This window comes from Galeopterus variegatus, unplaced genomic scaffold (assembly GCF_000696425.1).
Source record: "Galeopterus variegatus unplaced genomic scaffold, G_variegatus-3.0.2 Scaffold12820, whole genome shotgun sequence".
Taxonomy (NCBI): Eukaryota; Metazoa; Chordata; class Mammalia; order Dermoptera; family Cynocephalidae; genus Galeopterus; species Galeopterus variegatus.
The window spans coordinates 1,722-22,291 of record NW_007738931.1 but is presented as its reverse complement, the minus strand read 5'-3'; the positions used below and the strand labels follow the sequence as shown (position 1 = coordinate 22,291).

General features: G+C 37.3%; 1 protein-coding gene across 2 annotated transcripts in view; it reads left to right on the top strand.

Moving 5' to 3' along the window:
* The window catches only part of LOC103581334 (sorting nexin-6), a 37,303-nt gene extending 16,739 nt beyond the window's left edge, over positions 1-20,564 (top strand). For both annotated transcript variants that reach the window (XM_008563197.1, XM_008563196.1), the window contains exons 6-11: positions 3,161-3,236; positions 5,512-5,551; positions 7,938-8,024; positions 11,723-11,882; positions 11,972-12,057; positions 20,089-20,564. In XM_008563197.1, the coding sequence (XP_008561419.1) occupies positions 3,161-3,236; positions 5,512-5,551; positions 7,938-8,024; positions 11,723-11,882; positions 11,972-12,057; positions 20,089-20,142 (503 nt within the window). In that variant the 3' untranslated portion in view covers positions 20,143-20,564. The remainder of the gene's footprint in view (positions 1-3,160; positions 3,237-5,511; positions 5,552-7,937; positions 8,025-11,722; positions 11,883-11,971; positions 12,058-20,088) is intronic.
* Positions 20,565-20,570: the final 6 nt, after the last annotated feature.

The window sequence follows — 20,570 nt, the reverse complement described above, 5'->3', positions numbered from 1 at the left end:
GCCTAAGACCAAAAAGTTTGAGAACCTCTAATGTCGAGATAAATCAGTAGATGCTCCACCTAGAAGTATTAACTTCCATTGAGGTATTATTACGTGCTATAACAGAAAGGAATAAATAAAAGGAGTCTCTAGTTTGCTAACTTCTGTTCTTGTGTAATTCTTTTGAGAGGGTTAAAAGGAGGAAATGAATAATTTCTAACAATCAGATAGAGAATGCCTAATAATGGCATATCATAAAACCAAATGTTTCCAATGCTTTGTATCTCAAATAAATAAATTTACTTTTATCTTTTTTTTTTTTTTTTTTTAAAGATGACCGGTAAGGGGATCTTAACCCTTGACTTGGTGTTGTCAGCACCACGCTCAGCCAGTGAGCGAACCGGCCATCCCTATGTGGGATCCGAACCCGGGGCCTTGGTGTTATTAGCACCGCACTCTACCGAGTGACCCACGGGCCGGCCCTAAAAGTTATTTTTATATTTTATTTTATTATACCTTTGTGATTTGCAGGTTTCTTCTAATTTAGTAGTAGATTATACTTGCCTGTTCCATAATTAAGAACTATAAAGTAAAAGTGTGGGAAACTTGAATTTCTTCCTAGATTCATTACTTATTTGCTTTGGAGACCTGGGCAAGTCACATAATTGGTCTTTTGTTGGTTTCCTTGTTTATAAAATGACTTTAAGGATAAAATATCTCATACGTTATTTTTGTACTTTTAATCCTCTGTTAAAAACTTTATAAATATAAAATGGTACATACCTGTGTTGATTGTAATTATTAGGAATTACTGTTCACTGGAATGCCCTTAAATTTAGATTGGTGTTTTAAAATAGAATACTACTATACTTTTTCGATTTCTTTAAAAATTTAGTTCATAAACATTGGCATATCTGTTGTGTGCCCACTGTTGTGTTAGGTATTGGTGACTTCAAGATGAAGAAATACTTACATAGCTTTTGCCCTTAAGGAGTTAATAGCAAGGGCTGACCAGTTAGCTCAGTTGGTTAGAGTACAGTGTTATAACACCAAAGTCAAGGTCAAGGGTTCAGATCCCTGTACAGGCCAGTCACACACACACACACGAAGTATTTGCAGGCAAGATAAACACAAAAAGCAAAAAGAATACAGTATGTTTATAAGTCTTACCCCAAGGTTCAGAGTTTGACCCCTTTACCAGGTAGCAGAAAAAAAAAAAAGATTAAAATATATATCTTTATAGAGGTATGTATTAGTGCTATGCAAACATAGAGAACTACAGAGATAGAGAATCATATGTTAAGAAAAGTGAAGAAATTATTAGTGATTCCTAATAATTCTATTTATTTGGCCAAATGGAATAGTACTTTAAGAGAGATGATAGTGAACCTATATCATAAAATAATTATATGAAGTAAAACTATTTATTCATAATAAATGAACTTAGCCTGGACTATGAAAAATTATGCTTTTCAATATCATTTTGAGTTCTGATGTATAAAATCAGGGCAATTTGCATATTTTCTATGATCACATAATGATGTAATAGTTATAGATGGTAGTGTTCTCCGAGTCAGATATTAGAATTCAGGTTAGTTCTTGCTCTAAAAAATAATTTCAGGATCAATTTAAGCATAAAATATTAATGTATTTGATATTGAACACAAAAATTGTTTTTGATTCCTGCTTCTCAGTAAACTAAACTTTAAGTGATTTTTAAGTACTTTTTTTTTTTAATTAAACTTTTAGGTTAAGATAATAGTGAAGAATCTCAAGTATAGAAGTTATTCAGAGTCTGAAGTTTATACTCAAAATTTCTTTATAAAAAGATATCAGATCAGATTAGCTTTAAATAACACATAAATAGTCACCATATTCCAGCCTTATCAGTTGAATGTAATTTTGTGCAACATAAGTATAATATAAGGATTACTATTTGTTAGGGAATAAACACTTGTAAAAATACTACTTGTGTAAGGAATTTTCATACAAAGTGCCTTGGACTTCATTAATAATAGCAAACATTTACGTAGTACTGTACTATGTGCCAGATAATAGTAATATTTATTAACTCATTTAATCCTCCAAGTAATTATGTGAGGTGATTATCATTATTATCCCCATTTCCAGATGAAGAAATCGAGGCACAGTTTAAGTGACATGCCCAAGGTCATATGTCATACAGCTTGTTAAGTTGGGATGCTAGGATTGGACCCCAGGTGACCTGGTTCCAAGTTCATGCTCTTGACCATTGCTGTGTGCTGTTCCTTTTCTGAAACCAAGAGAAGCATCTATTATAATCTTTTCTTAACAAGTGTGTTGCCTGTGGGGTGAGCCCTGGGAAGAGTGTTGTTCTTAAGTTGGGTACCTTGCTTTCTAGGTGCCACCGTTCATCTAGCTTCCCAAACTCTATAATTTCCCTTCTTACCTCAGCTCTACTGTTTCTAAATCCTACTTGTTACATTTCCTAAATTAATTTCAGCTTTGTCAGCTCCACTCTGTTCCTACTATTCCTACTATCTGGATCCTGACCCTCATTATCCATTACCAGAGTATTGCAACAGTTTTCCTGACTGGTCACCCTGCCTTCTGTGTCTGTCCACTTCTAGTCCGAACTCCAGGCAGCAAAATTTTTTATCTGAAATCTTTCTTGGGTTGATTTTACCACTGTGTTTTAAAATGTTTAGTAAAACCCATTCCCACAAGATCAAATCCAGACTCTCTTAGCTTACCAGACTTATTTTCCCAAAGTGCTTTGAGTTTTTCCATCTTTAGCTGCATCTACTCCCCTTTGTTCCCTGTAGTACTGTAGTCCCATGAGGCTCTCTGCATATATTGTGCTCCTCTGTCTCTCCCTGGCCCTTACTCATGGCGTTCCCTTTATCCAAAATGCTCTCCCTTTGCCTGATAAACATTTGCTCATCCTACAAGCTCCAACTCATTCTGTAGTTTCTGTAAATCCTTCCCTGAATGACTCAGGTAGAATCATGTTTCCCTTGCTCTCAAAGCAGTTTTTACCTATATCTAATATAATATTCATTATGTTGTATTATGGTTGTTTGTGTTGTTTACTAGACTTTGGGTAGCTCATATTATACATTGTTAGTTGTTAGGTAGGTGCTCAGTAAGTATTTTTGAATCAATGAATAAATATATTAAATTCTTAAAACTTTCTCCATAGGTGCTGCAGACGATTACAATAGAATTGGTTCTTCATTATATGCTTTAGGAACTCAGGATTCTACAGATATATGCAAGTAAGGATTCTAATTAAAAACATTAAAGCAGAGAAAAATTTCTTTTGGCAGCCTGGGCACACACAGTATTTCTAATTCAGGCAGGCATTTTAGAATATTTTTGTCAAAACACATTGAAAGGAGCTTCATAAATTTGGGTCAATGTCATTTTTTTCTCCTCCTTTCTCATTTTTTAAATCTGAGAAATAAAAATAGACTTTAAATATATAATTTTAATATTTACAATGTGTTATTTGATGAAAGTGAGCTGATTTGTGTGTGTGTGTATAAGATTGAGAGGAAGAGATGGAGAGAGAGAATTTATGTCAGAGTGTTCTTAGGTTTTGATACAGTTTATCATAAATAAGAAATGCTATTTTGTAATTTAAAAATATATATGTATATTTGTTATTTCATTAGAGGCCAAATTGACTTTTCAAGTGAAATTTGATGCTATCAGTTCTCACTTTTTATTTAAAGAGATTGGCTATTCTAGATTTTTTTTTTTTTTTTTTGGCGGCTGGCTGGTACATTGATCTGAACCCTCGACCCTGGTTTTATCAGCACCACACTCTAACCAATTGAGCTAACCGACCAGCCCTCTATTCTAGATTTTATAGTTTAGTGAACCTTAGGGCAATCTTAGGGTGACCCAACAGAGAAGGTGTTGTGCATGTTAGTGTAGAAAAAGCTCTCTAGAAGTTTGCTTACACAGCTGTTCTTTATTTACTTTATGCTAGTTTTTTTCACTTTAATTTTAATTTAACTGTAGTTAATTTTAGTTGCTCTTATTATGTTGTTTAAACTTAATTCTATTGAAAAATAATTCAAACATTTTAAAGTAATTTTTAGGTGGGAAAACTGTTTTCATAGTTTATGCCTTTCTTCAAACCACATCCTTGAACTTTTCTTTAGTATATCCTGTTTCAGTAGATATTTATTTATTTATTTATTTAAAGATGACTGGTAAGGGGATCTTAACCCTTGACTTGGTGTTGTAAGCACCACGCTCACCCAGTGAGCCAACCAGCCATCCCTATATGGGATCCGAACCCGGGGCCTTGGTGTTATCAGCACCACACTCTCCCAAGTGAGCCACGGGCCGGCCCCGTGTTTCAGTAGATATTTAAAAGTCAGCTTTTCAGCAAAGCAAGATACCATACCTTACACTAATTAATCTGCTACCTTCCCAGAGAGTTACTTAAGTCTTTGATAAGAAGAAAAAAATCATCCTTGCCATGTGTTATCTAACATAAACCTGTCAAAGCAAGTTCTTTTCAGTAAAGCAAAGTTCATAAAATTGTGTTTTTGCTTTCAGTAGTTTTTGCCCTAATTCAATTATAATGTCCATCTGTAGTTATTTTAGAGTACCCTGTGATGATTTGGTGTTGGGATCCTTTTTATTTGTATCAACATTTGACAGGCTATTTAGTTCAAAGTGAAGATGAATCCTAAGATAGAAATTGGTTATTAATTTCTGTTGTCTTTCAGAACAAAGCAACTATGTTTGGAAATGTTTAAAACCTAACTGTCAGGGGCCGGCCCGGTGGCGCACTGGAGAGTGCGCCGCTCTCGCCGAGGGTTCAGATCCCATGTGGAGACCGGTTCCCACTCACTGGCTGAGTGCGGTGTGGACGCAACACCGAGGGTTGCGATCCCGTTGCCGGTCCCCGGTACGGACGCGACACCGAGGGTTGCGATCCCGTTACCGGTCAGTAAAAAAGACAAAAAAATGGAAAAAAAAAAAAAATAACTGTCAGGACTGGCTGGTTAGCTCAGTTGGTTAGAGTGAGGTGTTATAACACCAAGGTCAAGGGTTTGGATCCCCGTACCAGCCAGCCACCAAAACAACAACAGAAACGTAACTATCAGATAACTAAGAATTGCTCCAACTTTGGTGTTTTCCTTTAAATCAGCCTTTTGTCTCTTTTGATGTGATTGCTCTGTATTTCTGTAATAATTTCGAAGGTGTAGACATTATTTAGTATTGTGTGGCATATGACTAAAGAACATCAAGATAAATTTTAAGTTTCATGAAGAGATGCTTAGACTGTAATCTTGAAATAAAATGGGCAGATATTCTGTAACGACAGATTTCAAGTAATCAGTTATGGTTGGAAGTACGGGGAGATTTTTGTTGAAGTAAATGAAGTCTGCAGTTACAAGACCATTGAATGTTACTGTAATGAGACTAAAATGCTCATTATTAATATGGTTTGGAGGCATAGTCTCTGAACATTTGAAATGGAAAATTATTTCCAATGTAGCTTCTGATGAAAATATTTTTCCCTTCCAGGTTTTTTCTCAAAGTTTCAGAATTGTTTGATAAAACAAGAGTAAGTACTAAATTCTAGAGATCTTTTGAACAACATTGTGCCAGTAGTTAACAATACTGTATTGTACAACTTAAAAATGTTACCACAATGAAAATTGTTTTAAATGAGTAATTACTGTTAATTAACCTTTGAGGATCTAAATCTCCACGTACAGTAATATTTAACTTCTTGTTACTGTGTTTAATTTTACTGAGGAAGATGGCTATTCTCAGAAGGATGATGAGGCAGATTTGAATTCCATTGAGAATTTTTCAGGAAATTTAATTTTTATGGACTTTTGGTATTTGTGTAAAAGTTCATATATCTTATTTATTATGGAAACTTTATTTTTATGAAGAATGATCCTTTTCTGGGGCTTTGTAAACCATAAGAAAGTCTTAGATTCGTTTATAACTTTACCAAGACTGTATTGCTTTTGATCCCCCATGACATGCTGGTGTAAAAGAGAGTAGTGTTGGGCTGGCGGTTACTCAGTTGGTTAAAGCATGGTGCTGATAACACTAAGGTTCAGGGTTCAATTCCTGTACCAGCCAGCTGCCCCCCCCCAAAAAAAAAAGAGAGAGTAGTGTCAATATGAGACAGATGCACAACTGTGGAAAGGTTGCACACGTGGTAGTAGTAATTTAATTTTGACATAATTGTGATTTTTCAAGGATCAGCCCTAGATACAATAATACGAGGATACTTCAAAAAATTCATGGAAAACTAGCATCAAAAGATATGAATCTTGGGCCGGCCTGGTGGCGCACTCGGTAGAGTGCGGCGCTTGGGAGCGTGGAGGTGCTCCCGCTTAGGGTTCGGATCCCATATAGAGACCGGTCCGCTCACTGGTTGAGCGCGGTGCAGGCGCGACACCGAGGGTTGTGCTCCCGTTGCCGGTCGCGGTACGGGCGCGACACCGAGGGTTGCGATCCCGTTACCGGTCATGAAAAAAAGACAAAAAGGAAAAAAAAAATAGATATGAATCTTTCCATGAACTTTTTGAAGTACCCTCGTATTTAATATTTTTGTCAGTTGATATAGTAGTGGAAATGTTTGTTAAATATTTAATGGTACTTAGCTGAGAGTGGCGGTGGCTAGTCTAGTGTAGAAATCTGATTTCATCATGACCTTGTCAATTGAGTGATGTTTAGTGGAGACAAGAAAAAAAAGATATTCTCCCACTAAGGAAAAATACATAAGTGTTATTATACTGAGGTCCAGAGAGCCCATTATTCTGCCTTTGATATTTGTATCAGTGAGCATTTTTTGGAAAAATATAGTTGTTTTTCTGTGCATATACATCAAAGGAATAGGAACCTATCACAAAATAGCCTTATGTCAATTCAGGTCCTCTGAGAAGCAGACGTCAAAATAGAATTAGATGTGCAAGAGATTGATTGTCAAGAACAAAGAGGGAGGAGGAGGGGTAAGCAGGAAGAGGCCTCAGACTGCAGGGCAGGTCTGACCACCTGTAAAGGAGAGGGCAGAGGAAGGAGAAATGGGCAGGAAAAGTCTCAGACGGTAGCTCAGTTCTAAGAACATTTCAGGCAGGTCAAGTCAGTCCCCACCCAAGTCAGAGTTGCTCATTAGAGGAATGCCACATAAGGTAAGAAAGGGCTGGCATTCCTGTCCCTGTGTTTTGTCACTGGCTGGTTGCAATCAAGGTGGCAGAGTGGGTGGGGAGGCCCTGGAGGGTTGGCGCATAGCCAATACTATTGTCAATGATTCCCCTTAATGTTATCAAATATTCGATATACAGATTTTCCCAATTGTCTGATAAATGGCTTTTTACAGTGTAATTTGAGTCAGGGTTCAAACAAGTTCCCTATTGCATTTGATTGATGTGATACATCTATCTTTATCCTGTCTCTCCATACTGAAAAGGTCTCATCTTTTCAGTCTGCCATGGCTACTTCCCATTCCATCCCATCTTGAACTTACCTCATCGGTGACTCTTTGTTGTCTTCAAGCACATTTTATTAAAGCTTTGACTAGGTTTTCTAGTTGTCCTCAGTGAAAGCATTGGTTTGAATTGCCTGGTCTACCATCGCTAGCCTTTATTACTTTAAAAGCATATACAATTGCCATTGAAATCAACAGAGAGAAAATACAAATGAAAGCTGGAAGATGATATTGAAACTTGTTATAGCCAAGTAATTGAATCAAATGTAGAGTGTTTCCATAAATTCACTAATTTCATTGATCTAATCTTTTTTTCTATTCATTTTTTGTCAGACTTGCAAAGAAAAGTAACAGGCTAGTAGGAAGTAAAAGGGAAGGAAACCTACATAAGATAGGAATGGATACTGTGGTTACTTATAAATTTAATTTTTTACAGTATTTATTAAAGAAAGTACAGAATGTGACTGCTGATTTAAATACCCAATTTTTTCCCCTTTTTCAGAAAATAGAAGCACGAGTGTCTGCTGATGAGGACCTCAAACTTTCTGACCTTTTAAAATATTACTTAAGAGAATCTCAAGCAGCTAAGGTAACTTCATTGTTCATTGTTTCTTTAAATGAGCTATTTTATTTTACAAAAAGCCATTTCTTTCTTTTTTTTTTTTTTTTAAAGATGACCGGTAAGGGGATCTTCACCCTTGACTTGGTGTTGTCAGCACCACGCTCACCCAGTGAGCGAACCGGCCATCCCTATATGGGATCCGAACCCGTGGCCTTGGTGTTATCAGCACCGCACTCTCTCGAGTGAGCCACGGGCCGGCCCACAAAAAGCCATTTCTTTAGAGATTGTTAGACTTAAGATTGTTAAAGATTATTTATCTCCCGGTTGTAAATTATTATGTTTTCAAGTGTGGTTTTTTTTTTTGTTTTTTTTTTCCTTTTAGAAATTGTAGATCAGGGAACCCCACATAAAAGTTTCCTCTACTGTATAAACTTCTGATACAATATAATCTAGAACTTCTTTTTTAAATAAATTTGGTATATTTTCAAGTAAAATGACTGCAAAAACAGAAGTAAAACCCCCAGGCTGGTCAGAAGGTATCAAGTTGTCTCAGTTGATTGTTCACAGTCAGTTACTGATCAAAGTCCTTGTTCTATTCTTTCCCCCGTTCTCACTACTGCACTTGCCTAGTCTCAAAAAAAAAAAAAGCAAAACCCCCAAATAACACTTGTATAACTAAGCGATTTCTAATTTGGTCTATGTAAGTTCTTTATGGAAGGTGAGAGTGCCATAAAACAAGAACATGTTTTTACTTTGAGGCAACTCACGTTTCCTTTTGGAATGCTGTCTGTGTGCAAGATTTAAACTCTAATCAAAAAATTTTTTAATGCAAATATCTAAAAAGCACTGAAAACTCAGTGGCTCAGATACTCCAAATTCAGTGTTAATTTATGAATCGAGATACTATATAGAAAATTTCCATCAGATCAGTGGTGCTGATAATTTTTATGAAATTATCAATAACCCATTTACATTGAATACTTAGGTACTTGGAAATTATCCGTATCAAATAATTTTAAGTCAAATTGTGTCTTATAAATGATTTACAGTGAGTGGACAGGGTAAAAATGTTCACTTTTGAAGACTTTAAATTCATTATTTTATTATAAAATGTTAATAACTTTTTTAGAACTTGGCTTTAAAAGTAAGTCCAAAGGGCCGGCCCCGTGGCGCACTTGGGAGGGTGCGGCGCTGGGAGTGCAGTGGCGCTCCCGCCGCGGGTTCGGATCCTATATAGGACTGGCCCAGTGTGCTCACTGGCTGAGCGCGGTGTGGGCGACACCACGCCAGGGGTTGCGATCCCCTTACCGGCCACGAAAAAAAATAATAATAATAATAAAAATAAATAAATAAATAAAAGTAAGTCCAAATTTTTTAGTAATCATAAAAAAATAATTAAAACTTAGTGTCCAAAGTTAAAACTACAAGGCGTCACTGCACACCCTCAGTTAAAATGGCTAAAATGAAAAAAATCCTGGCAAAGATACATAGCAACTGGAACTTTCACACTGTTAGTGGGAATATGGTACAACACATTTGAAAATTTTGCAGTTTCCCAAAAAATTAAATATATTATGTACACTTCAAAAAGTTCATGGAAAGATTTATATTATCTGTTAATTCCATTTTCCATGAACTTTTTGAAGTATCCTCATATGTCTATCAAATGATCCAGTCATTTCACAGCTAGGTATTTACCCAAGAGCATGAAAGCATGTGTCCATATAGTTGTTCACAGTAGCTTTATTTGTGATAGCTGAAAATAGGCAACAACCCAAACACCTACCAACAGGTGAATGGATAAACAGATAGTGGTATAGCCATTCAGTGGAATACTACCCAGCAGTAAAAAGGAATGAGCTACAGAGACATGCAACATGGATGAATTTAAAAGTAATTTTGCTGAGAGAAAGAAGCCAGGCAACAAAATCCATAGTCTAATTAGGGCACACCATTAGAGGTGTACATTCTATGGGTTTGGACAAATACACAATGATGTGTTCACTATTAGAGTATCATCATATAGAATAGTTTCACTGCCCTAAAAATCCTCTGCTCTATTAATCCTCCCTCCTCCCATCCCCTGGCAACCACTGTTGTGGGGTTTTTTTTGTTTTTTGTTTTTGGTGGCTGGCCATATGTGTATATGAACCCTTGACCTTGGTGTTATAATACCATACTCTAACCAACTGAGCTAACCAGCCAACCCTAAATTTGCCATTTTTACCTCTTTTTATTTATTTATTTATTTTTCAGTGGCTAGGCCATACGGGGATCCAAACCTCTGACCTTGGTGTTATAACACCATGCTCTAACCAAGTGAGCTAACTGGCCAGCTCCCACTGTTCTGTTTACTATCTCCACAGTTTTGCCTTTTCCATAGTGTCATATACAGATGGTCCCTGACTTACAATAGTTCGACTTACAAATTTTTCAACTTTACAAAGGTGTACAACCAACAAGCATTCAGTAGAAACTGTACTTTGAGTATACATTACAACCATTCTGTTTTTCACTTCAGTACAGTGTTCTGTACATTACATGAGACACTCAACATTTTGTTATAAAATAGGTTTTGAGTTAGGAGAATTTTGCCCAACTGTAGGCTAATGTAAGTATTCTCAGCACATTTAAGGTAGGTTAGTCTAAGCTATGATGTTCAGTAAGTTAGGTATTAAATACATTTTTGACTTAATGATATTTTCAGCTTACATGGGTTTATTGGGACAAAACCCCATTATAAGTTGAGGAGCATCTGTAGTGGGAATCATACAGTATGTAGCCTTTTCAGAATGGTTTCTTTCATTTAATAATATGCATTTAAGTTTCCTCCATGGCTTTTCATGGCTTCATAGCTCATCTCTTTTTAGCACTGACTAATATTCCATTGTCTGGATGTACCACAGTTTATCCATTCACCTACTGAAGACCATCTTGGTTGCTTCCATGTTTCAGCAGTTATGAATAAAGCTGCTATAAACATTCATGTGAAGGTTTTTGTGTGGACATAAGTTTTCATTTTGTAGATGTTCTATATGAAGTTTAGGAAGTTTCCCCCTATTTCTACTTTGCTGAGACAGTCGATTGATTTTTGAAATGGTGCTAAGACAATCAATGGGGGCAAGAGTAGACTTCAACTATTGGTATTGGAATAAATGTATAGGCACATGGAAAAGAATGAACTCGGACCCCTTACTCACTATGTATAAAAATTAACTCAAAATAGATTAAAGACCTAAATATAAGAGCTAAAACTATAAAACTTTTAGAAGGAAACACAGACAGAAATCTTTATGACCTTGGATTAGGCAATGGTTTAAGCACAGCAACCAAAGAAAAAAATCAATAAACTTGGGGCCGGCCCGTGGCTCACTGGGAGAGTGTGGTGCTGATAACACCAAGGCCACAGGTTCAGATCCCATATAGGGATGGCTGTTTAGGTCAATGGGTGAGCATGGTGCTGACCACACCAAGTAAAGGGTTAAGATCCCCTTACCGGTCATCTTTAAAAAAAAAAGAGAGAGAAGAAAAAACAATAAACTGGATCTCATTAAATTAAAAGCTTTTATATGTCAGAGGACACTGTCAAGAAAAGTGAAAAGACAACCCACAGAATGAGAGAAAATATTTGCAAATTAGATATCTGAGTGTTAGTTCTTGTGGTGGTTGAATAGAACTACTAGAAACATGCAGCATATATTATTCTAAAGCATTCTATTTTATAGGATCTCCTCTATCGAAGATCTAGGTCACTGGTGGATTATGAAAATGCTAATAAAGCACTGGATAAAGCAAGAGCAAAAAATAAAGATGTTCTGCAAGCTGAAACTTCCCAACAGTTATGTTGTCAGAAATTTGAAAAAATATCTGAATCTGCAAAACAAGGTACTGTTATATTAACCTTGAATTACAAGTTATGCTTTATGACTATTACGTAAATTAAAATAGTTAATTCTAATTTCCTTTGTTCACAGAACTAATAGATTTTAAGACAAGAAGAGTTGCTGCATTCCGAAAAAATTTAGTGGAACTGGCAGAGTTAGAACTGAAGCATGCAAAGGTAGTCTCATGTTAAAGATCGAATAATTATATGTAATTTAGAGGTGACTCAGTGGGCCGGCCCCGTGGCTCACTCGGGAGACTGCAGTGCTGGGTGCGCCGAGGCTGTGGGTTCGGATCCTATATAGGGATGGCCGGTACGCTCACTGGTTGAACGTGGTGCGGACCACACTGTGCTGAAGGTTGCGATCCCCTTACTGGTCAAAAAATAAATTAATTAAAATTAAAATTAAAAAAAAGAGATGACTCAGTTATGAAATTGATAATTCTTTAATGACAATTGCCTTCTACAAGAATGCTGTAAGAATTATTCCTGAATTGAAATTATGTTTTCCAAGATTTTTTTTTTTTTTTTTTTTTAAATCCTATATAAAGATGACCGGTAAGGGGATCTTAACCCTTAGCTTGGTGTTGGCAGCACCATGCTCAGCTAGTGAGCAAAGCAGCCATCCCTATATAGGATCCAAACCCATGGCCTTGGTGTTATCAGCACCACACTCTCCTAAGTGAGCCACGGGCCGGCCCCCAAGATTATTTCATTGCTTCAAAATAGTTGGCTTAAGTAAATAAATATCTTCCCTCTGGTCTTTTTTACGATAGTTGTTTACAGTAGTCCTCTCTTGTCCACAGTTTTGTTTTCAGCGATTTCAGTTACCCATGGTCAACTGCGATCCAAAAATATTAAATGGAAAATTGCAGAAACAAACGACTTATAAGTTTTAAAATGCATGTCATCCAGGTAGCATAATGAAATCTCACACCATTTCACTCTATTCCCCCAGAAGGAGAATCATTCCTTTGTCCAGTGTATCCATGTTGTATATGCTACCGCCTGTTAGTCACTTAAAAGCTGGCTCAGTTATCAGATTGACAGTTGTGGTATGTCAGTGCCTGTGTTCATGTAGCCCTTATTTTACTTAATAATGGCCCTAAAACAAAGGAATACTGTGCCTAATTTATAAATTAAACTTTATGATAGGTATGTATGTATAGGAAAAAAACATAGTATTTATATAGGGTTTAGTACTATCTGTGGTTTCAGGCATTCACGGGAGGTCTTGGAACATACACCCTATGGATAAGTACTTCAAATTAAGTCCCTTCTTGTAGATAATGTAAGGATAAACCTAGGCTCAAACTGCATAGTATTTTTTTAATTAATTAATTTATTTATTTATTTATTTATTTATTGTCTTTTTTCGTGTCCGGCAACGGATCGCAACCCTCAGTGTCGCGCCCGTACCGGACCGGGACCGGCAACGGGATCGCAACCCTTGGCGTTGCTCCCACACCTCGCTCAGCCAGTGAGTGGGAACCGGTCTGTATGTGGGATCCGAACCCTCGGCAGGAGCGCCACCGCGCTCCCAAGCAGCGCACTGTAGCAGTGCACCACCGGGCCGGCCCTGCATAGTATTTTTAACAATAAAGAATCTTATAATTGAGAGGGAATTTAAAAATAATTCAGGTAAGAATCCCTAATGGTCAGCTCTGAAAGAATCTAGTACTGTACTTAATATGGAAACTAGTATCATTTTTTGACTAATTGTTTTTTAAAAAAAGCCTTCCTTTATAAAAACATCATTTAAAAATTTATTTAATATTTGCTGTCTTCAGAGAGAACTGAAAATTAAAAATGTATTCAAAATTCCCAAAACCAAAGAAGTATAAAAGAAATTAAATGAACTTTTAAATGCTATTTTGGGTACATTTATAACATTTACACTTCTAAAGGTTTTTTTTTGGGGGGGGGGCTGGCCAGTATGGGTATCTGAACCCTTGACCTTGGTGTTATCAGCACCATGCTATAACCAAATGAGCTAACTGGCCAGCCCCACTTCTAAAGTTGTTAAAGTTTAAAACTGCATAAGAATTTTGGGACTCCCTGTAATGAGCATCTATATCTGGTAACTTTGACCTGTTGGTCTTAGTTTTTGTTATGTGAAATGATAAACATAAGTTTAATTCTTCTTTATAGTTTAGCCCTTCAGATATTTGAATACTTTATATTCCCTTTATATCTTTTCTCCTCCAGGGTAGACATCCTTAAGGCTAAATATTTCTCTTTCCATATACCTCGACAAGCTTTTTATAATATTGTTATCCTCCTGTCATTGCACTTTTTTTATTTGTCTTTTTTGTCTTTTTCCGTGTCCGGCAACGGATCGCAACCCTCAGTGTTGCCCCCGTACCGGACCGGGGACCGGCAACGGGATCGCAACCCTCGGTGTTGCTCCCGTGCCTCACTCAGCCAGTGAGCGGGAACCGGTCTGTATGTGGGATCCGAACCCTCGGGCGGGAGCGCCGCCGCGCTTCCCAAGCGGCGCACTATCCAGTGCGCCACCGGGCCGGCCCGTCATTGCACTTTTAAAATGTTGCACCCTGAAGTGGAAACACTTCCTTTTACAGCATGTTTTATATGTATAAGATAGTTTAGCTGCCATATTGCACCAGCTTGGTTTGGCTTATAATCACATTATAATCATACCTTTTTTTTTCTTTCTTCTTTTTTTTTTTTTAAAAGATGACCGGTAAGGGGATCTTAACCCTTGACTTGGTGTTGTCAGCACCACGCTCAGCCAGTGAGCGAACCGGCCATCCCTATATGGGATCCAAACCCGGGGCCTTGGTGTTATCAGCACCGCACACTCCCGAGTGAGCCACGGGCCGGCCCATACCTTTTTTTTCTTATAAGTCCATTCTTGAACCTCCACCCTGTAGTGTATGTTTAATTATTTTTTAATAATGTTTTTAATTGCAGTAAAAAACATAATACAAAATTTAGCATTTTAACATTTTTAAGTGTTAAGTATATTCATATTGTTGTGCGACAGATCTCCAGAACTTTTCATTTGTTGTTGATTTTTTTAAATGTAATGGCACACTTTGCATTTATGTTTGTTAAATTTTAGGTTACTACTTTTAGCCTAGCTTATCAAGATTTTTTTGAAACTTGCATTCGATTTTATTGTTGTCAATTATCATACTAATTATTTCTCCTAGGTGATGGACATTTGTAATTTGTGTGAACTTACCTTTTATGTCTTCATCGAAGTTTTGATTTGATTTAAAAAAAAAAAAAGGGCTAGCTTGTGGCTCACTTGTGAGAGTGTGGTGCTGATAACACCAAGGCCCCGGGTTCGGATCCCTATATAGGGATGGCCAGTCAGCTCAGTTGGGAGAGTGTGATGCTGACAACACCAAGTCAAAGGTTAAGATCCCCTTACCAGTCATCTTTAAAAATAAATAAGTAAAAATAAAGTAAAATAAAAAAACATTAAAAAGGACCACAGGAACCAACATCTGTTAATATAATTTTAAATATGCAAAAATACCTGGCACCAAAAAAGCCTATATTTTTAGTTCCCTTCTTTTTTATACTAATTGGCAATGATTTATTAATTCATATTCTTTGGTTATAGTTATTCTAATAGTTATGAATTCATCTATTCATAATGTTTATTTCTACATTTAATTTGTGAAAGATATAAGGAGTACCAAATTCATTATCAAAATCAAGATGTTTTGTTGTCTGATTTCCTGGTCTCATAACCCTGTCAAAAGAAAATGTTTTGATAAGCTTGGCATGATTTGCTGAACCTGTGGTGGTTTTTTTTTTTTTTTTTCCTTTTTGTCTTTTTTCGTGACCGGCAACTCATCGCAACCCTCAGTGTTGCTCCCGCACCTCGCTCAGCCAGTGAGCGGCCAGTCTGTATGTGGGATCCGAACCCTCGGCGGGAGCGCCGCCACACTTCCCAAGCAGCGCACTGTAGCAGTGCGCCACTGGGCCGGCCCCTGTGGTGGTTTCTAATGTTCACTGTTTTTGTTTTTTTTAAAGAGGTCAATCCTATACTGGCCAACTGCCAAAAAAATAAATAAAGAGGTCATGAATGCCAAGGTCAAGGGTTCAGATCCCTGTTCCAGCCAGCCACCAAAAAGATTGTGAACTTCCAAGAATTTTGCTAGAAGCCGGCCAGTTAGTTCAGTTGGTTAGAGTGTGGTGCTCACACCAAGGTCTGGGGTTTGATCCCTGTACTGTCCACCAAAAAAGTAAAAACTAAAGAGAATTTTGTTAGAAATCAGGGGTTGGCAAAATACAGCCTGTCTATTTTTGTACAGCCTGTGAGCCAGGAATGGTATTCATATTTTAATTTAATAGAATTTAATTTTTTTGGCTGGCCAGTAAGGGAATCTGAACCCTGATGTTGGTGTTATCAGCACTACAGTATTCATATTTTTAGATGGTTGTAAAATAAAAGAATAGTATTTCATGATGTGATAATTATATAAAATTCAAATTTAAGTATCTATAAATAAAGGTTTTTAGAATACAGCTAAATTTGGGGCCAGCCCGTGGCTCACTTGGGAGAGTGTGGTGCTGATAACACCAAGGCCGCGGGTTCGGATCCCTGTATAGGGATGGCCAGTTGGCTCACTTGGGAGAGCGTGGTGCTGACAACACCAAGTCAAGGGTTAGAGTCCCCTTACCAGTCATGTTTTGCAAAAAAAAAAAAAAAATACATCTAAACTCATTCATTTATGCTTTGTCTATGGCTGTTTTCATATTACTACAGCAGAGTGGAGTAGTTGAAACAGAGACCAAATATCTGTCAAAGCTAAAATATTTACCATTTAGCCTTTTACAGAAAAAGTTTGCTGACTCCTGCTATGATTGATGTCAGCCTCTGATTTCCAGATTTTGTACTTTTGTTTTTTTTTTAAAGATGACCGGTAAGGGGATCTTAGCCCTTGACTTGGTGTTGTCAGCACCACGCTCACCCATAGAGCTAACCAGCCATCCGTATATGGGATCCGAACCTGGGGCCTTGGTGTTATCAGCACCACACTCTTCCAAGTGAGCCATGGGCCGGCCTGGGATTTTGTACTTTTTCAAAGCCTTTCTGAAATGAGATCTCTGTATTCAGATTTCTGATAGCTGTTATTTCTATTCAAGTGATTCTCAACCAGAGGCATTTTTGCCCTCCCCGCCCCCCCCCGCGAACATTTAACAATATCTGGGGACATTTGTGATTGTCACAACTGAGGGGTTGTGGTTATTATCAGTATGTGGTGGACTTAGGCCAGGGATGCTGCTAAACTTCCTACAGTGCACAGGATAGCTCCCCACCCCACAACAAAGGATTATATAGCCCAAAATGTCAGTAGAGCCAAGGTTGAGAAACCTGGAGTCTGAGATTTCTTAATGATTTTATGAATCTGAACAGTCCCATTTTGATTCCAGAATTCACATAAATTGTTCCAAAGACACTAGATGTTAATAAAATTTTCAGTAAGATAGTTTGAAACTACTTTGGATTTCATTTATTATAACTATGTCTTGCCACATAACTGAAATCTGGTTATAACGGAAAACTAGGTAGTTAGGTCACTTTTGTGTCCTTGAAAATAATCTCAGATTCTTTATTAATGAAGTATAAAATGTACAGTAAGGGCAGGAAAAGAGAAAGTGATGAGGCAAACTATCAAGGGTGTGCAGATAGTTATTTCCTATTGGTAAATTGTGGACTAGTATACACCCTTTTGGAGGGCAGTTTAGCAATGTGTCAAAATGCAGAATGTACATCTTTTGGCCCAGCAGTGCCACTTGGGAAATATACCTTTAAGAAGATAATTTCTCAAATATAAAAAGAGAGGCTCACAGTCATTTGTCACAATTCCGTTGTTATACTGGCAAAAAAATTGACAGTAACCTTACCACTTAAAATTTAATTTTTTATTTTATTTTTTACTTAATTTTAGACTTCCAGAAATGTTGCAGGAAGAATACATGTAATTCTTGGATACTCTTCACCCAGATTCTCCAAATGCGCATATTATCATAGTTGCTTTATTCTTTCTCCCTCTCTCTCTCTTCCTCCTGTCCTCCCTCCTCCTCCTCTCTTTACACACACACACACACACACCAATTTTTTTCTTGAATTATTTAAGAGTAAGTTCCAGATACACTGCCTCTTCACTCGTAAACACTTCAGTATGACTAAAACCAAGTAGTTCTCTTGCAAACCCATAGTACCATTAGAAAGATTACTATTGATACAGTGACCTTGTCTAATCCACAGACCTTATTCACCTTCTGCCAAGTGTCCCAATACTGTTCTTAATGGCAAAAGGAAATACAAGATAATGTGTTGCACTTAGTGCACATATCTTTTTAGACTTATTTAATCTGGAAACATTCTCGAGTCTTTGTATTTCATAACACTGACATTTTTGACAAGCACAGGCCTATTTATAGAATGTCCCTCAATTTGGGTTTGTCTGATGTTCCCTAAAGTTTGGGTTTAGGTTATGCACTTTTGGCAGGAATACCATAGAGGTGATGCTCAGATCTTCTCATTGTATCAGACCAGGAGGCCCATGCTGTCAGTTAGTTAGTTGCCTTACTGGCAGTGTTAACTGCAGATTTCTCAGTGGCAAAGTTGCTGATTTACACTTTTCAGAATTAATAAGTGTTCTGTGGGGAGATACTTTGGGACTGTGTAAATATCCCATCACTTAACCACTGCTTTCCAGTAGAACTTCGTGCAACAGTGAAGACATGCTATAATCAGCACAGTCTAATATGGTAGCCACTAGTCATATGTGGCTATCAAACACTTGAAATGTGGGTAGTGCCACTGAGGAACTGAGTTTTTAATTTTATTTAATTTTAATTGAAGTTTAAATTTTAAATAGCTACCCATACTAATAGCTACAGTATTGGCATTGCAGCTCCACACTGATTTTATCATCCATTAATGATTCTTACCTGAATCAGTTATTATTACAATGGTTGCCAAATGTTGATTTTTCTAATTTCATTTTCTTTATGCATCTTAGTTGACTTTCTACTGGAAGGAAGAGCTTTCCATTCACCTCTTTTACATATTAATGTAACAAATTATAATATTAATGTAAAAGGCAATACATTTGTCTTTACATATGTCTCTAAATTGGGATGCAAGTTCACATGTTTTACAAATGGCTGCTTAGGTATGAATTTTATAGAATATTTTTGTATGTAATCTTACTATTTTTATAAAAACCTTAAATCTATGCTAATATATATTGTAATGGCTAAAGGGAAGGAATAAGAACCTATCATACAATCAGAAATTTTTCAGTAGTTAAACTTGGACACAAGGTCATATTTTATCCTCACTAGAACATGTCAGATAATCCAAAACATTAGTATCGGTCTAGATAGAAATTTATCTACTGAAGAATCCGGTATGTGGGAAACATTATTTTTGTGTTGTTTTTAATTAATTAAAAAAAATTTTTTTTCTATTCTACAATGTTGCAGAGCAGTTGTAGGGAGGGAGAGGAGATAGGGTGGAAGGAAGAGGAAGGGGGGTTATGGTCAAGGCCTGTGGCACCCCCCTCATTTCAGCAGGGGAGCCCAGGGGGCTTCCAGCAGCAGTTTGGTTGTGGCTTGGCTGGATGTGGACTTCAGGGGTGTGTGGCTGAGACCCTTGGCTCCCCGCCCAACCCCAGAGCCCAGGGCATTTCCAGATGCAGCCTGGTGGTCATCGCTGCGCTGGATGCAGATGTTAGAGGGATGTGGCTGAGGCCCTTGGCCCCCCACGGAAAACATTGTACATGAAACAAATTATATAATTTTATGTCTTTAAACCTTTATTTGTATATAATGAATGGCTATTTCCAAAATTCTGATATCTTGGGCTGGCTGGTTAGCTCAGTTGGTTAATGTGGTGTTATAACACTAAGGTCAAGGGTTCAGATTCCCATACCAGACGGCTAACAAAAAAATCTTTTTGTGTGTGTGTGCATGTGGCTGGCCGGTGTGCTAAAAAACAAGGGATCTTAACCTTTGACTTGGTGTTGTCAGCACTACGCTCTCCGAAGTGAGCTAACCAGCCATCCCTATGTAGGGATCCGAACCCGTGGCCTTGGTGTTATCAGCACCACACTCTCCCAAGTGAGCCACGGTCAGCCCTATGTATTTTTAATAAAATTCTTCCAAGCTATTTGAACTAAAGAAATTCATAATTTATTTTCCCTTTCTTTTTAGGGTAACCTACAGTTGCTGCAGAACTGTCTGGCAGTGTTAAATGGAGACACATAAGCCACACTCCACCTTCCTGTTAAAAAGGGCTGCCTTCCTTCAAATGTTATTTTTGTTTTCTTAATGATATTAGGCATTTATGCTCACTGGAAACAAACAAAACAACAGCTGACAAAGTGCATCTACTCTTCTTTTTCTGACAAACAATGGAGCGGCACTGTGCACAGGCAATACCAGCCTGTGTGGTGTAACGCTGCACTGTGTTCCTTGGACGTTTGTCCATAATCGTACACTCGTCCTCCTCAGAAATCCAAAGTTCGGTCTTTTTTTAATAATTAGCCTTTGTAACTGTGTTTATTTTATAAATATTATTCCTTATGGCTGCCAATCTCATTTACCTTTAAATAATTTCTGAAGTTGAATTCTTTCAAAATGCATTGTACAAACAAGATAATGATTGCCTTTCTTGAATTTTTTTGTTTTGTTTT